Here is a 24294-nt window from a genome sequence, read left to right as displayed (position 1 = left end):
ACCTGTAGTTTAATAGAGTCTCTATAGTACCTGTAGTTTAATAGAATCTCTATAGTACCGGTAGTTTAATAGAGTCTCTATAGTACCTGTAGTTTAATAGAGTCTCTATAGTTACAGTCATATAGTTACATAGTACCTGTAGTTTAATAGAGTCTCTATAGTACCTGTAGTTTAATAGAATCTCTATAGTTACAGTCATATAGTTATATAGTACCTGTAGTTTAATAGAGTCTCTATAGTACCTGTAGTTTAATAGAGTCTCTATAGTACCTGTAGTTTAATAGAGTCTCTATAGTACCTGTAGTTTAATAGAGTCTCTATAGTACCTGTAGTTTAATAGAATCTCTATAGTACCTGTAGTTTAATAGAGTCTCTATAGTACCTGTAGTTTAATAGAGTCTCTATAGTTACAGTCATAGTACCTGTAGTTTAATAGAATCTCTATAGTACCTGTAGTTTAATAGAATCTCTATAGTACCTGTAGTTTAATAGAGTCTCTATAGTTACAGTCATATAGTTACATAGTACCTGTAGTTTAATAGAATCTCTATAGTACCTGTAGTTTAATAGAATCTCTATAGTTACAGTCATATAGTTACATAGTACCAGTAGTTTAATAGAATCTCTATAGTTACAGTCATATAGTTACATAGTACCAGTAGTTTAATAGAATCTCTATAGTACCGGTAGTTTAATAGAATCTCTATAGTACCTGTAGTTTAATAGAATCACTATAGTACCTGTAGTTTAATAGAATCTCTATAGTTACAGTCATAGTACCTGTAGTTTAATAGAATCTCTATAGTACCTGTAGTTTAATAGAATCTCTATAGTTACAGTCATATAGTTACATAGTACCTGTAGTTTAATAGAGTCTCTGTAGTACCTGTAGTTTAATAGAATCTCTATAGTACCTGTAGTTTAATAGAGTCTCTATAGTACCTGTAGTTTAATAGAATCTCTATAGTACCTGTAGTTTAATAGAATCTCTATAGTTACAGTCATATAGTTACATAGTACCTGTAGTTTAATAGAATCTCTATAGTTACGGTCATATAGTTACATAGTACCTGTAGTTTAATAGAATCTCTATAGTACCTGTAGTTTAATAGAATCTCTATAGTACCTGTAGTTTAATAGAATCTCTATAGTTACAGTCATATAGTTACATAGTACCTGTAGTTTAATAGAATCTCTATAGTACCTGTAGTTTAATAGAATCTCTATAGTACCTGTAGTTTAATAGAATCTCTATAGTACCTGTAGTTTAATAGAATCTCTATAGTACCTGTAGTTTAATAGAATCTCTATAGTACCTGTAGTTTAATAGAATCTCTATAGTACCTGTAGTTTAATAGAATCTCTATAGTTACAGTCATATAGTTACATAGTACCTGTAGTTTAATAGAATCTCTATAGTACCTGTAGTTTAATAGAATCTCTATAGTACCTGTAGTTTAATAGAATCTCTATAGTTACAGTCATATAGTTACATAGTACCTGTAGTTTAATAGAATCTCTATAGTTACAGTCATATAGTTACATAGTACCTGTAGTTTAATAGAGTCTCTGTAGTTACAGTCATATAGTTACATAGTACCTGTAGTTTAATAGAATCTCTATAGTTACAGTCATATAGTTACATAGTACCTGTAGTTTAATAGAATCTCTATAGTACCTGTAGTTTAATAGAGTCTCTATAGTTACAGTCATATAGTTACATAGTACCTGTAGTTTAATAGAATCTCTATAGTACCTGTAGTTTAATAGAGTCTCTATAGTTACAGTCATATAGTTACATAGTACCTGTAGTTTAATAGAATCTCTATAGTACCTGTAGTTTAATAGAGTCTCTATAGTACCTGTAGTTTAATAGAGTCTCTATAGTACCTGTAGTTTAATAGAATCTCTATAGTTACAGTAGTTTAATAGAGTCTCTATAGTTACAGTCATATAGTTACATAGTACCTGTAGTTTAATAGAATCTCTATAGTACCTGTAGTTTAATAGAATCTCTATAGTACCTGTAGTTTAATAGAATCTCTATAGTTACAGTCATATAGTTACATAGTACCTGTAGTTTAATAGAATCTCTATAGTACCTGTAGTTTAATAGAGTCTCTATAGTACCTGTAGTTTAATAGAATCTCTATAGTTACAGTCATATAGTTACATAGTACCTGTAGTTTAATAGAATCTCTATAGTACCTGTAGTTTAATAGAGTCTCTATAGTACCTGTAGTTTAATAGAATCTCTGTAGTTACAGTCATATAGTTACATAGTACCTGTAGTTTAATAGAGTCTCTATAGTACCTGTAGTTTAATAGAATCTCTATAGTACCTGTAGTTTAATAGAGTCTCTATAGTTACAGTCATAGTACCTGTAGTTTAATAGAATCTCTGTAGTTACAGTCATATAGTTACATAGTACCTGTAGTTTAATAGAATCTCTATAGTACCTGTAGTTTAATAGAGTCTCTATAGTTACAGTCATATAGTTACATAGTACCTGTAGTTTAATAGAGTCTCTATAGTTACAGTCATATAGTTACATAGTACCTGTAGTTTAATAGAATCTCTATAGTACCTGTAGTTTAATAGAGTCTCTATAGTACCTGTAGTTTAATAGAGTCTCTATAGTACCTGTAGTTTAATAGAATCTCTATAGTTACAGTAGTTTAATAGAGTCTCTATAGTTACAGTCATATAGTTACATAGTACCTGTAGTTTAATAGAATCTCTATAGTACCTGTAGTTTAATAGAATCTCTATAGTTACAGTCATATAGTTACATAGTACCTGTAGTTTAATAGAATCTCTATAGTTACAGTCATATAGTTACATAGTACCTGTAGTTTAATAGAATCTCTATAGTACCTGTAGTTTAATAGAATCTCTATAGTACCTGTAGTTTAATAGAATCTCTATAGTACCTGTAGTTTAATAGAATCTCTATAGTACCTGTAGTTTAATAGAATCTCTATAGTACCTGTAGTTTAATAGAGTCTCTAAAGTTACAGTCATATAGTTACATAGTACCTGTAGTTTAATAGAATCTCTATAGTACCTGTAGTTTAATAGAGTCTCTATAGTTACAGTCATATAGTTACATAGTACCTGTAGTTTAATAGAATCTCTATAGTACCTGTAGTTTAATAGAATCTCTATAGTTACAGTCATATAGTTACATAGTACCTGTAGTTTAATAGAATCTCTATAGTTACAGTCATATAGTTACATAGTACCTGTAGTTTAATAGAATCTCTATAGTACCTGTAGTTTAATAGAGTCTCTATAGTACCTGTAGTTTAATAGAATCTCTATAGTTACAGTCATATAGTTACATAGTACCTGTAGTTTAATAGAGTCTCTATAGTACCTGTAGTTTAATAGAATCTCTATAGTACCTGTAGTTTAATAGAATCTCTATAGTACCTGTAGTTTAATAGAATCTCTATAGTACCTGTAGTTTAATAGAATCTCTATAGTACCTGTAGTTTAATAGAATCTCTGTAGTTACAGTCATATAGTTACATAGTACCTGTAGTTTAATAGAATCTCTATAGTTACAGTCATATAGTTACATAGTACCTGTAGTTTAATAGAGTCTCTATAGTACCTGTAGTTTAATAGAATCTCTATAGTACCTGTAGTTTAATAGAATCTCTATAGTACCTGTAGTTTAATAGAGTCTCTATAGTTACAGTCATAGTACCTGTAGTTTAATAGAATCTCTGTAGTTACAGTCATATAGTTACATAGTACCTGTAGTTTAATAGAATCTCTATAGTACCTGTAGTTTAATAGAGTCTCTATAGTTACAGTCATATAGTTACATAGTACCTGTAGTTTAATAGAATCTCTATAGTTCCTGTAGTTTAATAGAGTCTCTATAGTACCTGTAGTTTAATAGAGTCTCTATAGTACCTGTAGTTTAATAGAATCTCTATAGTTACAGTAGTTTAATAGAGTCTCTATAGTTACAGTCATATAGTTACATAGTACCTGTAGTTTAATAGAATCTCTATAGTACCTGTAGTTTAATAGAATCTCTATAGTTACAGTCATATAGTTACATAGTACCTGTAGTTTAATAGAATCTCTATAGTTACAGTCATATAGTTACATAGTACCTGTAGTTTAATAGAATCTCTATAGTACCTGTAGTTTAATAGAGTCTCTATAGTACCTGTAGTTTAATAGAATCTCTATAGTTACAGTCATATAGTTACATAGTACCTGTAGTTTAATAGAATCTCTATAGTTACAGTCATATAGTTACATAGTACCTGTAGTTTAATAGAGTCTCTATAGTACCTGTAGTTTAATAGAATCTCTATAGTACCTGTAGTTTAATAGAATCTCTATAGTACCTGTAGTTTAATAGAATCTCTATAGTTACAGTAGTTTAATAGAATCTCTATAGTTACAGTCATATAGTTACATAGTACCTGTAGTTTAATAGAGTCTCTATAGTACCTGTAGTTTAATAGAGTCTCTATAGTACCTGTAGTTTAATAGAATCTCTATAGTACCTGTAGTTTAATAGAATCTCTGTAGTTACAGTCATATAGTTACATAGTACCTGTAGTTTAATAGAATCTCTGTAGTACCTGTAGTTTAATAGAATCTCTATATTACCTGTAGTTTAATAGAGTCTCTATAGTTACAGTCATATAGTTACATAGTACCTGTAGTTTAATAGAGTCTCTATGGTACCTGTAGTTTAATAGAATCTCTATAGTTACAGTCATATAGTTACATAGTACCTGTAGTTTAATAGAATCTCTATAGTACCTGTAGTTTAATAGAATCTCTATAGTACCTGTAGTTTAATAGAATCTCTATAGTACCTGTAGTTTAATAGAATCTCTATAGTACCTGTAGTTTAATAGAGTCTCTATAGTTACAGTCATATAGTTACATAGTACCTGTAGTTTAATAGAATCTCTATAGTACCTGTAGTTTAATAGAGTCTCTATAGTTACAGTCATATAGTTACATAGTACCTGTAGTTTAATAGAATCTCTATAGTACCTGTAGTTTAATAGAGTCTCTATAGTACCAGTAGTTTAATAGAGTCTCTATAGTACCTGTAGTTTAATAGAGTCTCTATAGTACCTGTAGTTTAATAGAATCTCTATAGTTACAGTCATATAGTTACATAGTACCTGTAGTTTAATAGAGTCTCTATAGTACCTGTAGTTTAATAGAGTCTCTATAGTACCTGTAGTTTAATAGAGTCTCTATAGTTACAGTCATAGTACCTGTAGTTTAATAGAATCTCTATAGTTACAGTCATATAGTTACATAGTACCTGTAGTTTAATAGAATCTCTATAGTACCTGTAGTTTAATAGAATCTCTATAGTTACAGTCATATAGTTACATAGTACCTGTAGTTTAATAGAATCTCTATAGTTACAGTCATATAGTTACATAGTACCTGTAGTTTAATAGAGTCTCTATAGTACCTGTAGTTTAATAGAGTCTCTATAGTACCTGTAGTTTAATAGAATCTCTATAGTTACAGTCATATAGTTACATAGTACCTGTAGTTTAGTAGAATCTCTATAGTTACAGTCATATAGTTACATAGTACCTGTAGTTTAATAGAATCTCTGTAGTTACAGTCATAGTACCTGTAGTTTAATATAGAATCTCTATAGTATAGTATAGAATCTCTATAGTATAGTATAGTATAGTAATATAGTAATCTCTATAAACTATAGAATCTCTATAGTACCTGTAGTTTAATAGAGTCTCTATAGTTACAGTCATATAGTTACATAGTACCTGTAGTTTAATAGAATCTCTATAGTACCTGTAGTTTAATAGAGTCTCTATAGTACCAGTAGTTTAATAGAGTCTCTATAGTACCTGTAGTTTAATAGAGTCTCTATAGTACCTGTAGTTTAATAGAATCTCTATAGTTACAGTCATATAGTTACATAGTACCTGTAGTTTAATAGAGTCTCTATAGTACCTGTAGTTTAATAGAGTCTCTATAGTACCTGTAGTTTAATAGAGTCTCTATAGTTACAGTCATAGTACCTGTAGTTTAATAGAATCTCTATAGTTACAGTCATATAGTTACATAGTACCTGTAGTTTAATAGAATCTCTATAGTACCTGTAGTTTAATAGAATCTCTATAGTTACAGTCATATAGTTACATAGTACCTGTAGTTTAATAGAATCTCTATAGTTACAGTCATATAGTTACATAGTACCTGTAGTTTAATAGAGTCTCTATAGTACCTGTAGTTTAATAGAGTCTCTATAGTACCTGTAGTTTAATAGAATCTCTATAGTTACAGTCATATAGTTACATAGTACCTGTAGTTTAGTAGAATCTCTATAGTTACAGTCATATAGTTACATAGTACCTGTAGTTTAATAGAATCTCTGTAGTTACAGTCATAGTACCTGTAGTTTAATAGAGTCTCTGTAGTTACAGTAATTAATAATCACTGGTCGGCTACACTTTTTAGAAAAAAGGTATTCAAACAGGTTCTTCAACTGTCCCCATTTTGGGTTCCATGTACAACCCTCTTGGGAAAGGGGTTTACCAGGAACCCAATAGGGTTCTACCTGGAACCAATAGGGTTCTACCTGGAACCCAATAGGGTTCTACATGAAACCAATAGGGTTCTACCTGGAACCAAAAGGGTTCTACATGAAACCAAAAGGGTTCTTCAAAGGGTTCTCCTATTGTGACAGCCACAGAAGCCTTGTTGGTTCTATTCAGCACATTTTCCTCTAAGAGTTGTTACATTGTAACATCGTTGTATCAGTCTGCGTCCAGTGGTCCGGTCCAGTCACTCTAACAAACAGGGGCATATTCATTATGCCGATTCTGTTGGCAAAACGTTTTAATTAAACAATTTTAATTATTAATCAAATTAATAAAAAAATTAATTGAACATTTAGACATACAAAACACTCGGCATGACTATGCAAGGAATTATTGCACAACAGTCAAAATTGAAAAAGATTTGTAAAAAAACAGCAACATAAAACTCGACAAATGTTAATGACACCACACTTGCTCATTCATACCCACATGTTGCCACCCTATCAGTACTTCTACATATTGGTTCAATATTGTATTTATTTATTATGTTGTTTCTTATTTATTCTCATAATCAATAGCCATTGGTTTCATCCACTGTTTCCAATGCTTGTAAGACCCAATATGACTTCAGATTGTGTTATGGTGTTTGTAGTTGTAGCCAGATTTTTTGTCAATTTTTAAATAATAAAGCATTTGATTCTTCCATTCTCTTAGAGTATTTATCTTCAATATGTACACATGGTTCCTGTTTGCATTTAACTATAGAATTTTACCAGTCAGAGCTCGTTTTTTTACGAGTTCCAAGTTGTCGGGAACGCACTGAAGTTGGAGATTCACAGTTGATTTGAACGCGACACGAGTCCCGAAATGTAAAATACAATTATATGGGAAAACATTTATTGAATGGAAGCAAACGGAACGTAACGGGGAGGGGAGGGGGTACCTGATTTTGTGCATTAGAGACTGTCGTTTTAGTTGAACAAACGTTTGGTCTAATGATTACACCGTAGGTGCACGGTACCTTTAAATCCCAGTTGAACCCCTCCTCCCCCGTCACGTCACACCGAGACACGTCATCAGTCACAACAAACATGGCGGATGCCGGTGCATCTATGACTCTAGCGACAATTTCACTGATAGGTTTCGCATTACTGGCAGGGTTTCACCTGACCACTTTAAATGCACTATGGACACTGGTCTCCGTTACTGTTACTGCCGTGTTGGTGTCTCAGTTATTGCGGAAGTTACGGAGAAGAGACGCGTTGACGGAGCGGCGTGTATGTGTGCTGGTTCTGGGGGATATCGGACGCAGCCCTCGCATGCAGTATCATGCCCTTTCACTCAGCAAACACGGCTACAGCGTAACGTTTGTTGGATTCCCTGGTAAATGAATAGATTGATTGTGTTATATGTACAAATAAGCATGGAGCTATACTTTCATTTGTGGCCTCCCTGCTTGCCGGGTCCCAGATTTGTTTGTGCTCTTGCCAACTCGACTATTCTTCTCTACTGTGACAACATGTTGTGGTTATTGTCAGGTACCAAGCCTCATCAGGATGTGATTGGAGATGAGAGGATCACAATCATCCCAATCACAGAACTTAAAGGACTCCAAGGTACTGGAACTGATCTGGAAAGGAGTTTACAGCATTTACCATGACCGTATATTTATACCATATTACCGTATATTTATGCCATATTACCGTATATTTATATCATATTACTGTATATGTATACTATATTACTGTATATGTATACCATATTACCGTATATTTATACCATATATACCGTATATTTATACCATATTACTGTATATGTATACTATATTACCGTATATTTATACCATATTACCATATATTTATTGATATGTATACTATATTTATACTATATTACTGTATACGTATACTATATTACTGTATATGTATACTATATTACTGTATATGTATACTATATCACTGTATACGTATACTATATTACTGTATATGTATACTATATTACTGTATATGTATACTATATTACTGTATATGTATACTATATCACTGTATACGTATACTATATTACTGTATATGTATACTATATTACTGTATATGTATACTATATTACTGTATATGTATTCCATATTACTGTATATGTATACTATATTACTGTATATGTATACTATATTACTGTATATGTATACTATATCACTGTATATATATATATATATATATATATATATATATATACCATATTACTGGTTACCTATACTATATTACTGGTTACGTATACTACATTACTGTATATGTATACTATATTACTGGTTATGTATACTATATTACTGTATATGTATACTATATCACTGTATATGTATACTATATTACCGTATATGTATACCATATTACCGTATATTTATACCATATTACCATATATTTATTGATATGTATACTATATTTATACTATATTACTGTATACGTATACTATATTACTGTATATGTATACTATATTACTGTATATGTATACTATATCACTGTATACGTATACTATATCACTGTATATGTATACTATATTACTGTATATGTATACTATATTACTGTATATGTATACTATATCACTGTATACGTATACTATATTACTGTATATGTATACTATATTACTGTATATGTATACTATATTACTGTATATGTATACTATATTACTATATATGTATACTATATTACTGTATATGTATACTATATTACTGTATATGTATACTATATTACTGTATATGTATACTATATTACTGTATATGTATACTATATTACTGTATATGTATACTATATTACTTACTATATTATATTTATTTATTCCATATTACCGAATATTTATTCCATTACTAATCACTGGTTGTATAACAGTAGTTAGGTCTTGAATCTATGCCATAAAATAGCCTGGTTCTGAGAGCCACTACCAGAGAGCACTGAGACGAAAATCCATCTGTCTGTCTGTTTCCAGTGGGTTCTAGGATGGTGAGCTATGTTACCAAGGTGATTCTCCAGTCCCTGCAGCTTCTCCTGGTGTTATTGAAGACTGATGTCCAGTCCCATATTCTCATGCAGGTATAGTTCTACAATAAACTCTGCTGTGTGTGTGTGTGTGTGTGTGTGTGTCCTATATTCTCATGCAGGTATAGTTCTACAATAAACTCTGCTGTGTGTGTGTGTGTGTGTGTGTGTGTGTCCTATATTCTCATGCAGGTATAGTTCTACAATACACTCTGCTGTGTGTGTGTGTGTGTGTGTGTGTGTGTGTGTGTGTGTGTGTGTGGGTGTGTCCTATATTCTCATGCAGGTGTTTCTACTACAATACAATAAACATAATGTAAACATTCCTACTTATTGGCTGTACGAACTTACAGAAAAACCTGTGAACTTTTATTTATTCTGTTCTGTTCTGTAACCTATCATGTCATATGTCCAGAGACATCTACAGATACTGCTGTGATTTCTCCCCAAAACAACTGTTAGGATGCTGTTTGTGTCCAGAGACATCTACAGATACTGCTGTGATTTCCCCCCCAAAACAACTGTTAGGATGCTGTTTGTGTCCTGAGACATCTACAGAAACTGCTGTGATTTCTCCCCAAAACAACTGGTAGGATCCCGTTTGTGTCCTGAGACATCTACAGATACTGCTGTAATTTCCCCCAAAACAACTGGTAGGATCCCGTTTGTGTCCTGAGACATCTACAGATACTGCTGTGATTTCTCCCCAAAACAACTGTTAGGATCCCGTTTGTGTCCTGGGACATCTACAGAAACTGCTGTGATTTCCCCCAAAACAACTGGTAGGATCCCGTTTGTGTCCTGAGACATCTACAGAAACTGCTGTGATTTCTCCCCAAAACAACTGGTAGGATCCCGTTTGTGTCCTGAGACATCTACAGATACTGCTGTAATTTCCCCCAAAACAACTGGTAGGATCCCGTTTGTGTCCTGAGACATCTACAGATACTGCTGTGATTTCTCCCCAAAACAACTGTTAGGATCCCGTTTGTGTCCTGAGACATCTACAGAAACTGCTGTGATTTCTCCCCAAAACAACTGGTAGGATCCCGTTTGTGTCCTGAGACATCTACAGATACTGCTGTAATTTCCCCCAAAACAACTGGTAGGATGCTGTTTGTGTCCTGAGACATCTACAGATACTGCTGTGATTTCCCCCAAAACAACTGTTAGGATGCTGTTTGTGTCCTGAGACATCTACAGATACTGCTGTAATTTCCCCCAAAACAACTGGTAGGATCCCGTTTGTGTCCTGAGACATCTACAGATACTGCTGTGATTTCCCCCAAAACAACTGTTAGGATGCTGTTTGTGTCCAGAGACATCTACAGAAACTGCTGTGATTTCCCCCCAAAACAACTGGTATTCTATTCTACTTCTATTCTTATTCCATTCATTCTATTCTGTTCTATTGTATTCTATCCTACTTCTTTAAATTCCATTCATTCTATTCTGTTCTATTGTATTCTATCCTACTTCTTTAAATTCTAATCTACTTCTATTCTTATTCTATTCATTCTATTCTGTTCAGTTGTACTTGTCTCCTCCCCCAGAATCCTCCAGGACTGCCCAGTATAGTGGTGACGTGGCTGGTGTGTTATTGACCTCTTCCTCCCCCAGAATCCTCCAGGACTGCCCAGTATAGTGGTGACGTGGCTGGTGTGTTATTGACCTCTTCCTCTCCCAGAATCCTCCAGGACTGCCCAGTATAGTGGTGACGTGGCTGGTGTGTTATTGACCTCTTCCTCCCCCAGAATCCTCCAGGACTGCCCAGTATAGTGGTGACGTGGCTGGTGTGTTATTGACCTCTTCCTCCCCCAGAATCCTCCAGGACTGCCCAGTATAGTGGTGACGTGGCTGGTGTGTTATTGACCTCTTCCTCCCCCAGAATCCTCCAGGACTGCCCAGTATAGTGGTGACGTGGCTGGTGTGTTATTGACCTCTTCCTCCCCCAGAATCCTCCAGGACTGCCCAGTATAGTGGTGACGTGTCTGGTGTGTTATTGACCTCTTCCTCTCCCAGAATCCTCCAGGACTGCCCAGTATAGTGGTCACATGGCTGGTGTGTTATTGACCTCTTCCTCCCCCAGAATCCTCCAGGACTGCCCAGTATAGTGGTGACGTGTCTGGTGTGTTATTGACCTCTTCCTCTCCCAGAATCCTCCAGGACTGCCCAGTATAGTGGTGACGTGTCTGGTGTGTTATTGACCTCTTCCTCTCCCAGAATCCTCCAGGACTGCCCAGTATAGTGGTGACGTGTCTGGTGTGTTATTGACCTCTTCCTCTCCCAGAATCCTCCAGGACTGCCCAGTATAGTGGTGACGTGTCTGGTGTGTTATTGACCTCTTCCTCTCCCAGAATCCTCCAGGACTGCCCAGTATAGTGGTGACGTGTCTGGTGTGTTATTGACCTCTTCCTCCCCCAGAATCCTCCAGGACTGCCCAGTATAGTGGTGACATGGCTGGTGTGTGGTCTGAGAGGATCCAGGTTCATCATTGACTGGCACAACTACGGCTACACCATCATGGCCCTCTCACACGGCCCGGACCACCCCATCGTCAGGCTGGCACAGTGGTCAGTAACATCACCATGGCTGAGTCCCAAATAGATCCCTATTCAATACAGTGCATTCGGAAAGTATTCAGACCCCTTCCCCTTCTCCACATTTTGTTACATTATAGACTTATTCTAAAATGGATTAAACACAATACCCCATAATGATATCACAATACCCCATAATGACATCACAATACCCCATAATGACATCACAATACCCCATAATGACATCACAATACCCCATAATGACATCACAATACCCCATAATGACATCACAATACCCCATAATGACAAAGCAAAAATAGTTTTGGGGAAAATGTTGCAAATGTACAAACAAACAAAATGTATTTACATAAGTATTCAGACCCTTTGCTATGAGACTTGAATTTTAGATCAGGTGCATCCTGTTTCCATTGATCATCCTTGAGATGTTTCTACAACTTGATTGGAGTCCACCTGTGGTAAATTCAATTGATTGGACGTGATTTGGAAAGGCACACACCTGTCTATACAAGGTCCTACAGTTGACAGTGCATGTCCGAGCAAAAACCAAGTCATGTTGTGGTAGAAGGAATTGTCCGTACAGCTCTGAGACATGATTGTGTCGAGGCACAGATCTGGGGAAGGGTACCATGTCTGCAGCATTGAAGGTCCCCAAGAACACAGTGGCCTCCATCATTCTTAGTGGAAGAAGTTTGGAACTACCAAAACTCTTCCTGGCCGCTCGGCCAAACTGAACAATCAGGGGAGAAGGGCCCTGGTCATCGAGGTGACCAAGAACCCGATGGTCACTCTGACAGAGCTCTAGTGTTCCTCTGTGGAAATGGGAGAACCTTCCAGAAGGACAACCATCTCTGTAACAAATGTGGAAAAAGTCAAGGGGTCTGAATACTTTCTGAATGTATCTACAGCTTTGCATGAACATGGTCTTCTTCAGTGGGAACTAAACGGGCAGATCAAGGAGGGACCTACCTGAATTTGTCCAATAAATTGTTGCAGACTGTTTAGCTACGGTGTGCATTAATGAATAGGACCCATGTTCCTGTCTCCGGCAGGTATGAGCAGTTGTTTGGGCGATTCTCCAGCCATAACCTTTGTGTCACCAACGCAATGAAGGAAGACCTCCAGAACAACTGGAACATCAGGTAAGGATTGTTTTACTTTCAGCATCCGTCTGTCAATCAGTCCATCCGTAGATAGATAGACGTACAGACGACGGACGGACATACAGACAGACACAGATAGACGTACAGACGACGGACACAGATAGACGGACGGAGAGACAGACAGACACAGATAGACGGAGAGACAGACAGACACAGATAGACGGACGGAGAGACACAGATAGACGGACGGATAGACAGACAGATGCAGTGGGGAGTCTGAATCTGAATCTATCCCTATCTAACCCCTTGGTCATGACTAACCCCTTGGTCTTAACTAACCCCTTGGTCATGACTAATCCCTTGGTCTTAACTAACCCCTTGGCCATGACTAACCCCTTGGTCATGACTAATCCCACCTGTCTTATTCTCCTCCTATAGGGCGACCACATTGTATGACAAGCCACCTGCTATCTTCAAGGAGACTTCAGTAGACCTAAAGCACCAGCTGTTCATGAGGCTGGCCAAGACTATTCCTCAGTTCCGGGTCTGGTGAGTCCAGTATAGTCTGTTGATGAGGCTGGCCAAGACTATCCCTCACTAAAGTTATCCTCTTGGTTCTTGGAGGAACACAGGGCCTGTACTACAGTTATCCTCTTGGTTCTGGAGGAACACAGGTCCTGTACTACAGTTATCCTCTTGGTTCTGGAGGAACACAGGGCCTGTACTATAGTTATCCTCTTGGTTCCTGGAGGAACACAGGGCCTGTACTACAGTTTTCCTCTTGGTTCCTGGAGGAACACAGGGCCTGTACTACAGTTATCCTCTTGGTTTCTGTTTATATTGGAGAGATAAAGAACTATCATAAAAATATATATTACACGATCATAGACATGTCATAACACATGTTATAACCCCTGTGTCTGTTACAGTGGTGAGCGACCTGGTGACGTGACAGAGAGAACAGCGTTTACATGTCGTGACCCCAGTGACCTTTCTGTGACTTTGACCTCAGGTCGACCTGCCCTACTGATCAGCAGCACCAGCTGGACCGGTCAGTACCCCACAGGCACAGTTTGAGTCCCAAATGGCGCCCTATTCTCCATAGGGCTCTGGTCAAAAGTTGTGCACTACATAGGGAATAGGGTGCCCTTTCATAAGCAGCAGGAGACTCTGCATTTTATTCAGTTTAAATGGGAAGTTTTTCTGGATTTTTACCCCAATCTAAATTGTTTTTCTTACCTCGAGAGCAGTTCTAGCCTCGTCCAAACATCCTGATCGCGCGAGTTTACATTCTGTTAGGAGTCAGGTCAGAATGGGGATCAGACTAGAGCCAGATTACATTCTGTTAGGAGTCAGGTCAGGATGGGGATTACATTCTGTTAGGAGTCAGGTCAGGATGGGGATCAGACTAGAGCCAGATTACATTCTGTTAGGAGTCAGGTCAGGATGGGGATTACATTCTGTTAGGAGTCAGGTCAGGATGGGGATCAGACTAGAGCCAGATTACATTCTGTTAGGAGTCAGGTCAGGATGGGGATTACATTCTGTTAGGAGTCAGGTCAGGATGGGGATCAGACTAGAGCCAGATTACATTATGTTAGGAGTCAGGTCAGAATGGGGATCAGACTAGAGCCAGATTACATTCTGTTAGGAGTCAGGTCAGGATGGGGATCAGACTAGAGCCAGATTACATTCTGTTAGGAGTCAGGTCAGGATGGGGATCAGACTAGAGCCAGATTACATTCTGTTAGGAGTCAGGTCAGGATGGGGATCAGACTAGAGCCAGATTACATTCTGTTAGGAGTCAGGTCAGAATGGGGATCAGACTAGAGCCAGATTACATTCTGTTAGGAGTCAGGTCAGGATGGGGATCAGACTAGAGCCAGATTACATTATGTTAGGAGTCAGGTCAGGATGGGGATCAGACTAGAGCCAGATTACATTCTGTTAGGAGTCAGGTCAGGATGGGGATCAGACTAGAGCCAGATTACATTCTGTTAGGAGTCAGGTCAGGATGGGGATTACATTCTGTTTGGTATCAGGTCAGGATGGGGATCAGACTAGAGCCAGATTATATTCTGTTAAGAATCAGGTCAGGATGGGGATCAGACTAGAGCCAGATTACATTCTGTTAGGAGTCAGGTCAGGATGGGGATCAGACTAGAGCCAGATTATATTCTGTTTGGAGTCGGGTCAGGATGGGGATCAGACTAGAGCCAGATTACATTCTGTTTGGTATCAGGTCAGGATGGGGATCAGACTAGAGCCAGATTATATTCTGTTAAGAATCAGGTCAGGATGGGGATCAGACTAGAGCCAGATTACATTCTGTTTGGAGTCGGGTCAGGATGGGGATCAGACTCGAGGTTTCCTGTGTTAGAGCCAGGATTGTATTTTATGTCCATGTGTTTAGTTGACACGTGTACAACATAAGTACACACAGCTGTCAGGTGTAAACACTTGTTAGGGTGTCTCACTGTTTCCCCTGTCTGTGTTCAACAGAGGATGAGGACTTCTCTATTCTGCTGAAGGCTCTGGAAGGTAATCATTACCATCTGCAGTTGAGCCCCATTTTAAAGAGCATCCTCCCTCCCATCCATCCATCCATCCTCCCATCCATCCATCCTTTCTCCCATCCATCCATCCATCCATCCATCCATCCTTCCTCCCATCCATCCTTCCTCCCATCCATCCATCCATCCATCCATCCTTCCTCCCATCCATCCATCATTCCTCCCATCCATCCTTCCTCCCATCCATCCATCCTCCCATCCATCCATCCTTCCTCCCATCCATCCTCCCATCCATCCATCCTTCCTCCCATCCATCCTTCCTCCCATCCATCCTTCCTCCCATCCATCCATCCTTCCTCCCATCCATCCTCCCATCCATCCATCCATCCATCCTTCCTCCCATCCATCCATCCATCCTTCCTCCCATCCATCCATCCTCCCATCCATCCTTCCTCCCATCCATCCTCCCATCCATCCATCCTTCCTCCCATCCATCCTTCCTCCCATCCATCCATCCTCCCATCCATCCTTCCTCCCATCCATCCATCCTTCCTCCCATCCATCCTCCCTCCCATCCATCCTTCCTCCCATCCATCCATCCTTCCTCCCATTCATCCATCCACCCATCCATCCATCCTTCCTCCCATCCATCCATCCATCCTCCCATCCATCCATCCTACCATCCATCCTCCCTCCCTCCCTTCCATCCACCCATCCTCCCTCTGGTCAAAAGGTAGTGCACTACATGGGGAGTAGGGTGCTGTTTGGGATACAAGCCCTTGTATTAACCTTGTGTGTTTTCTCTACCAGACTACGAGGGGTTTGTGAAAGCAGGAGCCTCTCTTCCCTCGCTGGTCTGTGTCATCACAGGTAACTATAGTGTTGACAGTGTACTGCCCGTCTGTGTCATCACAGGTAACTATAGTGTTGACAGTGTACTGCCAGTCTGTGTCATCACAGGTAACTATAGTGTTGACAGTGTACTGCTGGCCTTTATGGTCCAGGTAACTATAGTGTTGACAGTGTACTGCAGGTCTGTGTGGTCCAGGTAACTATAGTGTTGACAGTGTACTGCAGGTCTGTGTGGTCCAGGTAACTATAGTGTTGACAGTGTACTGCCAGTCTGTGTCATCACAGGTAACTATAGTGTTGACAGTGTACTGCAGGTCTGTGTCATCACAGGTAACTATAGTGTTGACAGTGTACTGCTGGCCTTTATGGTCCAGGTAACTATAGTGTTGACAGTGTACTGCAGGTCTGTGTGGTCCAGGTAACTATAGTGTTGACAGTGTACTGCTGCAGGTCTGTGTGGTCCAGGTAACTATAGTGTTGACAGTGTACTGCTGGCCTTTATGGTCCAGGTAACTATAGTGTTGACAGTGTACTGTAGGTCTTTATGGTCCAGGTAACTATAGTGTTGACAGTGTACTGCTGCAGGTCTGTGTGGTCCAGGTTACTATAGTGTTGACAGTGTACTGCTGGCCTTTATGGTCCAGGTAACTATAGTGTTGACAGTGTACTGCAGGTCTGTGTGGTCCAGGTAACTATAGTGTTGACAGTGTCCTGCTGCAGGTCTGTGTGGTCACAGGTAACTATAGTGTTGACAGTGTACTGCAGGTCTGTGTCATCACAGGTAACTATAGTGTTGACAGTGTGCTGCAGGTCTGTGTGGTCCAGGTAACTATAGTGTTGACAGTGTACTGCAGGTCTGTGTCATCACAGGTAACTATAGTGTTGACAGTGTGCTGCAGGTCTGTGTGGTCCAGGTAACTATAGTGTTGACAGTGTACTGCAGGTCTGTGTGGTCCAGGTAACTATAGTGTTGACAGTGTACTGCTGCAGGTCTGTGTGGTCCAGGTAACTATAGTGTTGACAGTGTCCTGCAGGTCTGTGTGGTCCAGGTAACTATAGTGTTGACAGTGTACTGCTGGTCTGTGTGGTCCAGGTAACTATAGTGTTGACAGTGTACTGCAGGTCTGTGTGGTCACAGGTAACTATAGTGTTGACAGTGTACTGCAGGTCTGTGTGGTCACAGGTAACTATAGTGTTGACAGTGTACTGCAGGTCTGTGTGGTCACAGGTAACTATAGTGTTGACAGTGTAATGCTAGTCTTAATGGTCCAGGTAACTATAGTGTTGACAGTGTACTGCAGGTCTTCATGGTCCAGGTAACTATAGTGTTGACAGTGTACTGCAGGTCTGTGTCATCACAGGTAACTATAGTTTTGACAGTGTACTGCAGGTCTGTGTGGTCACAGGTAACTATAGTGTTGACAGTGTACTGCAGGTCTGTGTGGTCCAGGTAACTATAGTGTTGACAGTGTGCTGCGGGTCTGTATGGTCCATGTAACTATAGTGTTGACAGTGTACTGCTGCAGGTCTGTGTGGTCACAGTTAAGTTTTTTGACCAATCAGATCAAGTCTTTTGACCAATCAGATCAAGTCTTTTGAACAATCAGATCAAGTCTTTTTGACCAATTTGATCAAGTCTTTTGACCAATCAGATCAAGTCTTTTTGACCAATCCGATCAAGTCTTTTGACCAATCAGATCAAGTCTTTTGACCAATCAGATCAAGTCTTTTTGACCAATCAGATCAAGTCTTTTGACCAATCAGATCAAGTCTTTTGACCAATCAGATCAAGTATTTTGTCCAATAATTGGGCAAAATATCAGAATTGAGCTGCCTGTGTAAACGCAGCGTTTTTTTTGTCAAATGCTGATGTGAAAAGGGGCCTTAGGAATAAATGTGATTTGATTGAGAAGCCTCACAAAACAATGACATTATCAACTAACCTGTTGTTGCCAGATTAAACCAACTGAGAAGAACATTTACAATTCTTGTCGATCCTATACTGTTAACCCTAGATATGTGTTGTTTCAATTCCCTGTGTGTTTGTGTGAGACCAGGTAAGGGTCCTCAGAAGGACCACTACAGGAAGCTGATCGACACCCTGAGCTTTGAGCACGTGAAGATCTGTACTCCATGGCTGGAGGCAGAGGACTACCCTGTTCTGCTAGGTTAGTGTGTGTGTGTGTGTGTGTGTGTGTGTGTATGTGTGTATGTGTGTATGTGTGTGTGTGTGTGTATGTATGTATGTATGTATGTATGTATGTATGTATGTACACACTGATGTTCTGAATGTTCTCCCTGTCCCAGGCTCAGCAGATCTGGGTGTTTGTCTCCATAAGTCGTCCAGTGGTCTGGACCTGCCTATGAAGGTGGTGGACATGTTTGGCTGCTGTCTGCCTGTCTGTGCCATCCACTTCTACTGGTGAGACAGGACTCTTTAACAGGCACCTTCTGATACCATGTCCACACACACTGTCTGTGCTGTCACCTTCTACTGCTGAGGGAGTACTCTAAACCCTGGGTCAACAGTCACCTTCTACTGCTGAGGGAGTACTCTAAACCCTGGGTCACCAGTCACCTTCTACTGCTGAGGGAGTACTCTAAACCCTGGGTCAACAGTCACCTTCTACCCCCATGCAGAGAGGCTATGTGCTGATCTGATCTGTTTTGGACTGAGTTTCCTGTGCTGTGTTTAATGTGGATCTAACTCAGTTATATTCTCCTGTGTTGTCAGTCTCTCTGTTATATTCTCCTGTGTTGTCAGTCTCTCTGTTATATTCTCCTGTGTTGTCAGTCTCTCTGTTATATTCTCCTGTGTTGTCAGTCTCTCTGTTATATTCTCCTGTGTTGTCAGTCTCTGTTGTTAACCCTGTTATATTCTCCTCTGTAGTCTACATGAGCTGGTGAAACACGAGGAGAACGGGTTGATCTTCAAAGACTCTGAGGAACTATCTGGACAGCTCAAGGTACAGTCATATACTACTACTGTTCAGCTGAGGAACTTTCTGGACAGCTCAAGGTACAGTCATATACTACTACTGTTCAGCTGAGGAGACACAGAAACCCCTGATTTATACCACATCACTTCCCAGTGGTATGATCCTGTCAACTGCCATCTTTTCTAAAGTATATTCTGTCTTATCTGACTGTAACCAGTTCCTGTGACAGTGGTATATGGTCTGATATACACATGGCTGTTTTAGACAGGATCCAATCTACCCGTTTTATAAAACCTGTGTTGTGTCTCTCCAGTCTCTTCTGTGGGACTTCCCTGGTTGTGAGGATGAGGGCAAACTGGGTCAGTTCAGGAGGAACCTCCGGGCCAGTGGGGGGCAGCGGTGGGACCAGAACTGGGACCAGAACGTCCTGCCTCTCCTCACTGCACCCTGACTCCCCTGTTAGACAGACCTCTTTACAGCAGCTGACTCATCCCCTCTCTACATCTTCGCTCCGTCTCAAACCCACTTCTTGAGCCTCCAATCTTGAACATTTTAACAGACGCTCTTATCCAGAACGACTTACAGAAGAAATTAGGGTTAAGTGCTTTGTTCAAGGGCACATCTACAGATGTTTCACCTAGACTGCTCGGGGATTCAAACCAGCGACTTTTAGGTTTCTGGCCCAATCCTCTTAACCGCTAGGCTACCTGCTCTGAACCGCTAGGCTACCTGCTCTGAACCGCTAGGCTACCTGCTCTGAACCGCTAGGCTACCTGCTCTGAACCGCTAGGCTACCTGCTCTGAACCGCTAGGCTCCCTGCTCTGAACCGCTAGGCTCCCTGCTCTGAACCGCTAGGCTACCTGCCCTGAACCGCTAGGCTACCTGCCCTGAACCGCTAGGCTACCTGCCCTGAACCGCTAGGCTACCTGCCCTGAACCATTAGGCTACCTGCTCTGAACCGCTAGGCTACCTGCTACCAACTGCCACATGGTCCACTTTGAGGACCTGTCGGAAAGAGAGATTGTTACATCAGGCTAGTCTTTCCTCTGCTCTCTCTCTCTCCCCATTTCTCTCTCTACTTCTGTGGATCTCTTCATTCCAGGCCGTTTTGATTCTCCTCTTAAACAACACGGGGCGGCAGGGTAGCCTAGTGGTTAGAGCGTTGGCCTAGTAACCGGAAGGTTGCAAGTTCAAACCCCCGAGCTGACAAGGTACAAATCTGTCGCTCTGCCCCTGAACAAGGCAGTTAACCCACTCATTGAAAATAAGAATTTGTTCTTACCTAGTGAAATAAAGGTTTAAATTAAAAAAATGTATAAATGGGATATTTTCCACACAATGTAAATATTTTGATGTAAATAAAGACTTTATTACACAGTAATACACATCTGGTTCTGGCTTGGTCTCATATTGTGTGCATCCCAAATGGCACCCTATTCCCTATGTAGTGCACTACTTTTGACCACAGCCCTATGGACCCTGGTCAAAAGTAGTGCACTTACAATGGGAATAGGATGCTATTATTATATGTAGAGTTTGATCATCTCTATGGTGGCTTGTCTGTTGTAAAAGAACACATGGGTCACTGGTCCTGTCATGACCTCATGTTGGATTCCAGAACTTTCTGTGGGAGAGAAAAACAAAGGAGAAATTATAGATCCATCAGTTTCAGATGTGTATAATTATAGATCCATCAGTTTCAGATGTGTATAATTATAGATCCATCAGTTTCAGATGTGTAGAATTATAGACCCATCAGTTTCAGATGTGTATAATTATAGATCCATCAGTTTCAGATGTGTATAATTATAGATCCATCAGTTTCAGATGTGTAGAATTATAGACCCATCAGTTTCAGATGTTTATAATTATAGATGCATCAGGAAAGGAATTCATCCAAGGCTATAGGATTAGATCTCTCCAGAACAGTGGAGATGGACTAGATCAATCACATGTATTTATAAAGCCCTTATTTACATCGGTTGTCACCTAGAACTTTACTGTAACCCGACATACAAAGTGACGAGGCCACTTGAAGACTATTGAGATTCATCCTCTACAGTATCTATGGGGTTGGAGAGTCTCCTCACTCAGCTGCTCTTTGAACCAGTTGGTTTACTACTAATGATACATTCAACTTGTAAAGCTATTTTCATTAGTTCTCTCAAAGCTCTAGGTTTAGTACTGACCTAGCTGGTGTCTAAAACTGCTGTATGTGTCGGGGTTTCTGATGGTGGAGGAGATGTAGACATCAGGAGGGCTGCCATTGGCCGAACACCTCAGGATCTTAGAGAGAAGCTTCACCAGACAGCCAATGATATCTGGATCGTAAACTACGTCTATAACACAGGAAACAACAGGACATGTTAGCCGACAACAATAGAATTAGGAAACAACAGGATGTGTCAGCTGACAGAATTAGGAAACACATTTGATCCCTCACCAGCACCCCCCCCGGGTGCTGGTGAGGGATCAAATGTGTTTCCTAATTCTAATTCAGAAAGCTGGACCAGGTAACAGCCAGGTAACAGCCAGGTAACAGCCAGGTAACTGGCTAACTAATAATATATTTTGAGAAATATATACTTTTTGTTGTAATTAAAGGCTGGATTCAATCCATATCGCCAAAGCATCGCAGGAGATCTGCCTACAAATGTAAAGGTGATTTCTGACTGAGTTGACATATGCCGTGTTTACCTTTAAAGAGGATCTTCAGCTTTACGGATTGAATAGAATAGAGCAAGATCATGTTCCTACCTGCAGCGATGACCGTGGCGGCTCCGATCTCTCTCAGCTGCTTCTCTGTCACCTCCTCCCAGTCCAGATGCTCCACACTCACTCTGGGAGAGTTCTGGTTGTCCAGCCCATTGAGCTGGACGTTGTCCCTCAGTCTATGTAGAACGCTGAGGTGACAGTCACTGAACACGTAGCTGGAGGGACTGCAGGACCTACACACTGCTATACCAGTCAACCCTACACCACTGCCCAGCTCTAGGACTGTCCTGTAGGAGAGGGCAGAGACAGGACACTCTCTCTCTCACACACACACACACACACACACACACACACACACACACACACACACACACACAGGGAGAGGACACTCACAATAAACACACACCAGATTGAGATTACGAGTAGTAACCACAGCATGAGTTGTAGACAGAACACAATGACAACACACACAGTAGTGTACCAACCTATCAGTGAAGAGGTGTGTGTTCTCCAGACAGAACACACACAGTAGTGTACCAACCTATCAGTGAAGAGGTGTGTGTTCTCCAGACAGAACACACACAGTAGTCTACCAACCTATCAGTGAAGAGGTGTATGTTCTCCAGAGCCCATTCTGCGAGGTAAAGAGCAGCCTCCCATGTGACCAGGCCTGTAGTTCCTTCAGAGATTACAGCTGTACTCTCTGATAGACTCACTGCTTCTCCACACGGCTACACACACACACACAAACGTACGGTAAATATTAAAATGAATTTTTAATTAAATGATCTTGAATTTAATAATAATTGTACTATTTTAAAGGATAAAATAGAGGTCCCATGTGGCTCGGCTGGTAGAGCGTGGTGCTTGCAACGCCAGGGTTGTGGGTTCAATTCCCACGGGGGAACCAGTACGAAAACAATGTATTAAGAGATAAGAGCGTCTGCAAAATATAGAATACAGTGTGGTGTGTGTGTAGTACCAGTAAATAGCTCTTGTAGCACCCTGTCCCCTCCTCTACCCCCAGGACTTCCCCCAGTGCATCATAGAGCTCATCCAGGGGCTCCCTCCCACTGGCTTCATGCTGCACACAGGGAAGAGAAGCATCACATTACCGTTGTTTACTTTAATAATATAGTTATACTTTATTGTATTCATGTGAAACGTGTAAGAATTGGCTTTTTAAATGCACCAGTAGTGAACTATTTTCTGACAGAATGATACCAGACAAAAAATATATCAGAACTCACCCTTTTGATGAGCTGAGACAGAAACAGTCTCCTATATCTTACTGAGGGAGGATGTTTACAGCACAGTGGATGAAGGCATGTCTGGAAACAGGTAACCATAGTAATTGTTAGTGTGGTTTCCAACTCGGTAATCCAATGTAGTGTTTCTATATATTTAACTAAATAGGTGTGACATTTAAAAAAAAATGCTTTTGACAGTCAATACCTGCTTTAGAATGTCTAGAATAATTTCTGATGAGCTGTCGTTCTCGAGCTCCCTTTCAAGGAACTGTAGAAAACAACAACAAATTATGTTATTACTGTATTCATGTCTTACTCTTCCTAAACAATAAAAAAGAAAGAAATGAATTCAATTTATGACGCAGACCCTACAGTACAACATGCAAGCAGCCCCGCTACTTACATTCCATGGGAAATTTGGCAGTTGACCCATAGTGAAAAAGGAGACTTTAAAGTCATATATAACGTCTGCTCTATTCCTTATGCACGTGACTTCGGTTTTGTCGGTCTGATCCTTAGACCGATACATTTCGTTAATTTTCAACCAACCGAGAATTGAATTACACTAAACCACAGGCTGGCCACGTGTTTCCCTGAGTTTGTTGTCTTCCTCTTTTACCCAAGAAGCACTCCTCCTGTCGCAATGCCTGATGGTCAATGTAGTATAATCATGACAGACAGTAACGTGATAAGGGATACATTTTTTTTTTTAAAGAAAGTACAAATTAGAAAACCTTTACAATGAGATGAGAGCTGTATTTTATTTC

The 24294-nt window shown here is 39.7% G+C and overlaps 2 protein-coding genes and 1 non-coding gene across 4 annotated transcripts; 2 read left to right on the top strand and 1 right to left on the bottom strand.

Annotated features, from left to right (window-relative positions):
- Positions 1–7650: 7650 nt before the first annotated feature.
- On the top strand, positions 7651–20943 carry LOC139365277 (chitobiosyldiphosphodolichol beta-mannosyltransferase-like). The gene is made up of 13 exons (XM_071102789.1): positions 7651–7959; positions 8115–8192; positions 9547–9650; positions 12021–12169; positions 13207–13296; positions 13696–13806; positions 14187–14308; positions 15760–15798; positions 16581–16640; positions 18680–18790; positions 18930–19044; positions 19513–19588; positions 19875–20943. The coding sequence occupies exons 1-13, from the start codon at positions 7668–7670 to the stop codon at positions 20010–20012; spliced, it is 1485 nt and encodes a 494-aa protein (XP_070958890.1). The 5' UTR covers positions 7651–7667; the 3' UTR covers positions 20013–20943.
- Positions 20910–24157, bottom strand: LOC139365278 (protein-lysine N-methyltransferase EEF2KMT-like). 2 transcript variants are annotated; one of them, XM_071102791.1, is made up of 8 exons: positions 23931–24157; positions 23733–23795; positions 23528–23608; positions 23260–23361; positions 22875–23008; positions 22320–22564; positions 21752–21901; positions 20910–21186 (listed from the first exon to the last, which is right to left on the bottom strand). In XM_071102791.1, the coding sequence occupies exons 1-8, from the start codon at positions 24054–24056 to the stop codon at positions 21086–21088; spliced, it is 1002 nt and encodes a 333-aa protein (XP_070958892.1). In that variant the 5' UTR covers positions 24057–24157; the 3' UTR covers positions 20910–21085. The 2 variants fall into 2 exon arrangements, with proteins under 2 accessions (XP_070958892.1, XP_070958891.1); XM_071102790.1 differs by having other exon boundaries at positions 23570–23608; positions 23931–24115.
- On the top strand, positions 23111–23187 carry trnaa-ugc (transfer RNA alanine (anticodon UGC)). The gene has a single exon. It is a non-coding gene; the product is annotated as a tRNA-Ala (tRNA).
- Positions 24158–24294: the final 137 nt, after the last annotated feature.

This window comes from Oncorhynchus clarkii, chromosome 13, assembly GCF_045791955.1.
Source record: "Oncorhynchus clarkii lewisi isolate Uvic-CL-2024 chromosome 13, UVic_Ocla_1.0, whole genome shotgun sequence".
Taxonomy (NCBI): Eukaryota; Metazoa; Chordata; class Actinopteri; order Salmoniformes; family Salmonidae; genus Oncorhynchus; species Oncorhynchus clarkii.
Note: the sequence above shows the minus strand (reverse complement) of the source record. Positions and strands in the feature narration are given on the sequence as shown.

Bases quoted from the DNA above. Each gene is read 5' to 3' on its own strand.
- LOC139365278 (XM_071102791.1), bottom strand. From the start codon at position 24,056: ATGTATCGGTCTAAGGATCAGACCGACAAAACCGAAGTCACGTGCATA. The intron at 23,362-23,527 runs GTGAGTTCTGAT...CCCTGTGTGCAG, and splicing joins TGTCTCAGCTCATCAAAAGG to CATGAAGCCAGTGGGAGGGA. The intron at 21,902-22,319 runs GTAGGAACATGA...CCTGTGTTATAG, and splicing joins CGCCACGGTCATCGCTGCAG to ACGTAGTTTACGATCCAGAT.
- LOC139365277 (XM_071102789.1), top strand. From the start codon at position 7,668: ATGGCGGATGCCGGTGCATCTATGACTCTAGCGACAATTTCACTGATA. The intron at 18,791-18,929 runs GTTAGTGTGTGT...TCCCTGTCCCAG, and splicing joins GGACTACCCTGTTCTGCTAG to GCTCAGCAGATCTGGGTGTT. The intron at 19,045-19,512 runs GTGAGACAGGAC...TCTCCTCTGTAG, and splicing joins TGTGCCATCCACTTCTACTG to TCTACATGAGCTGGTGAAAC.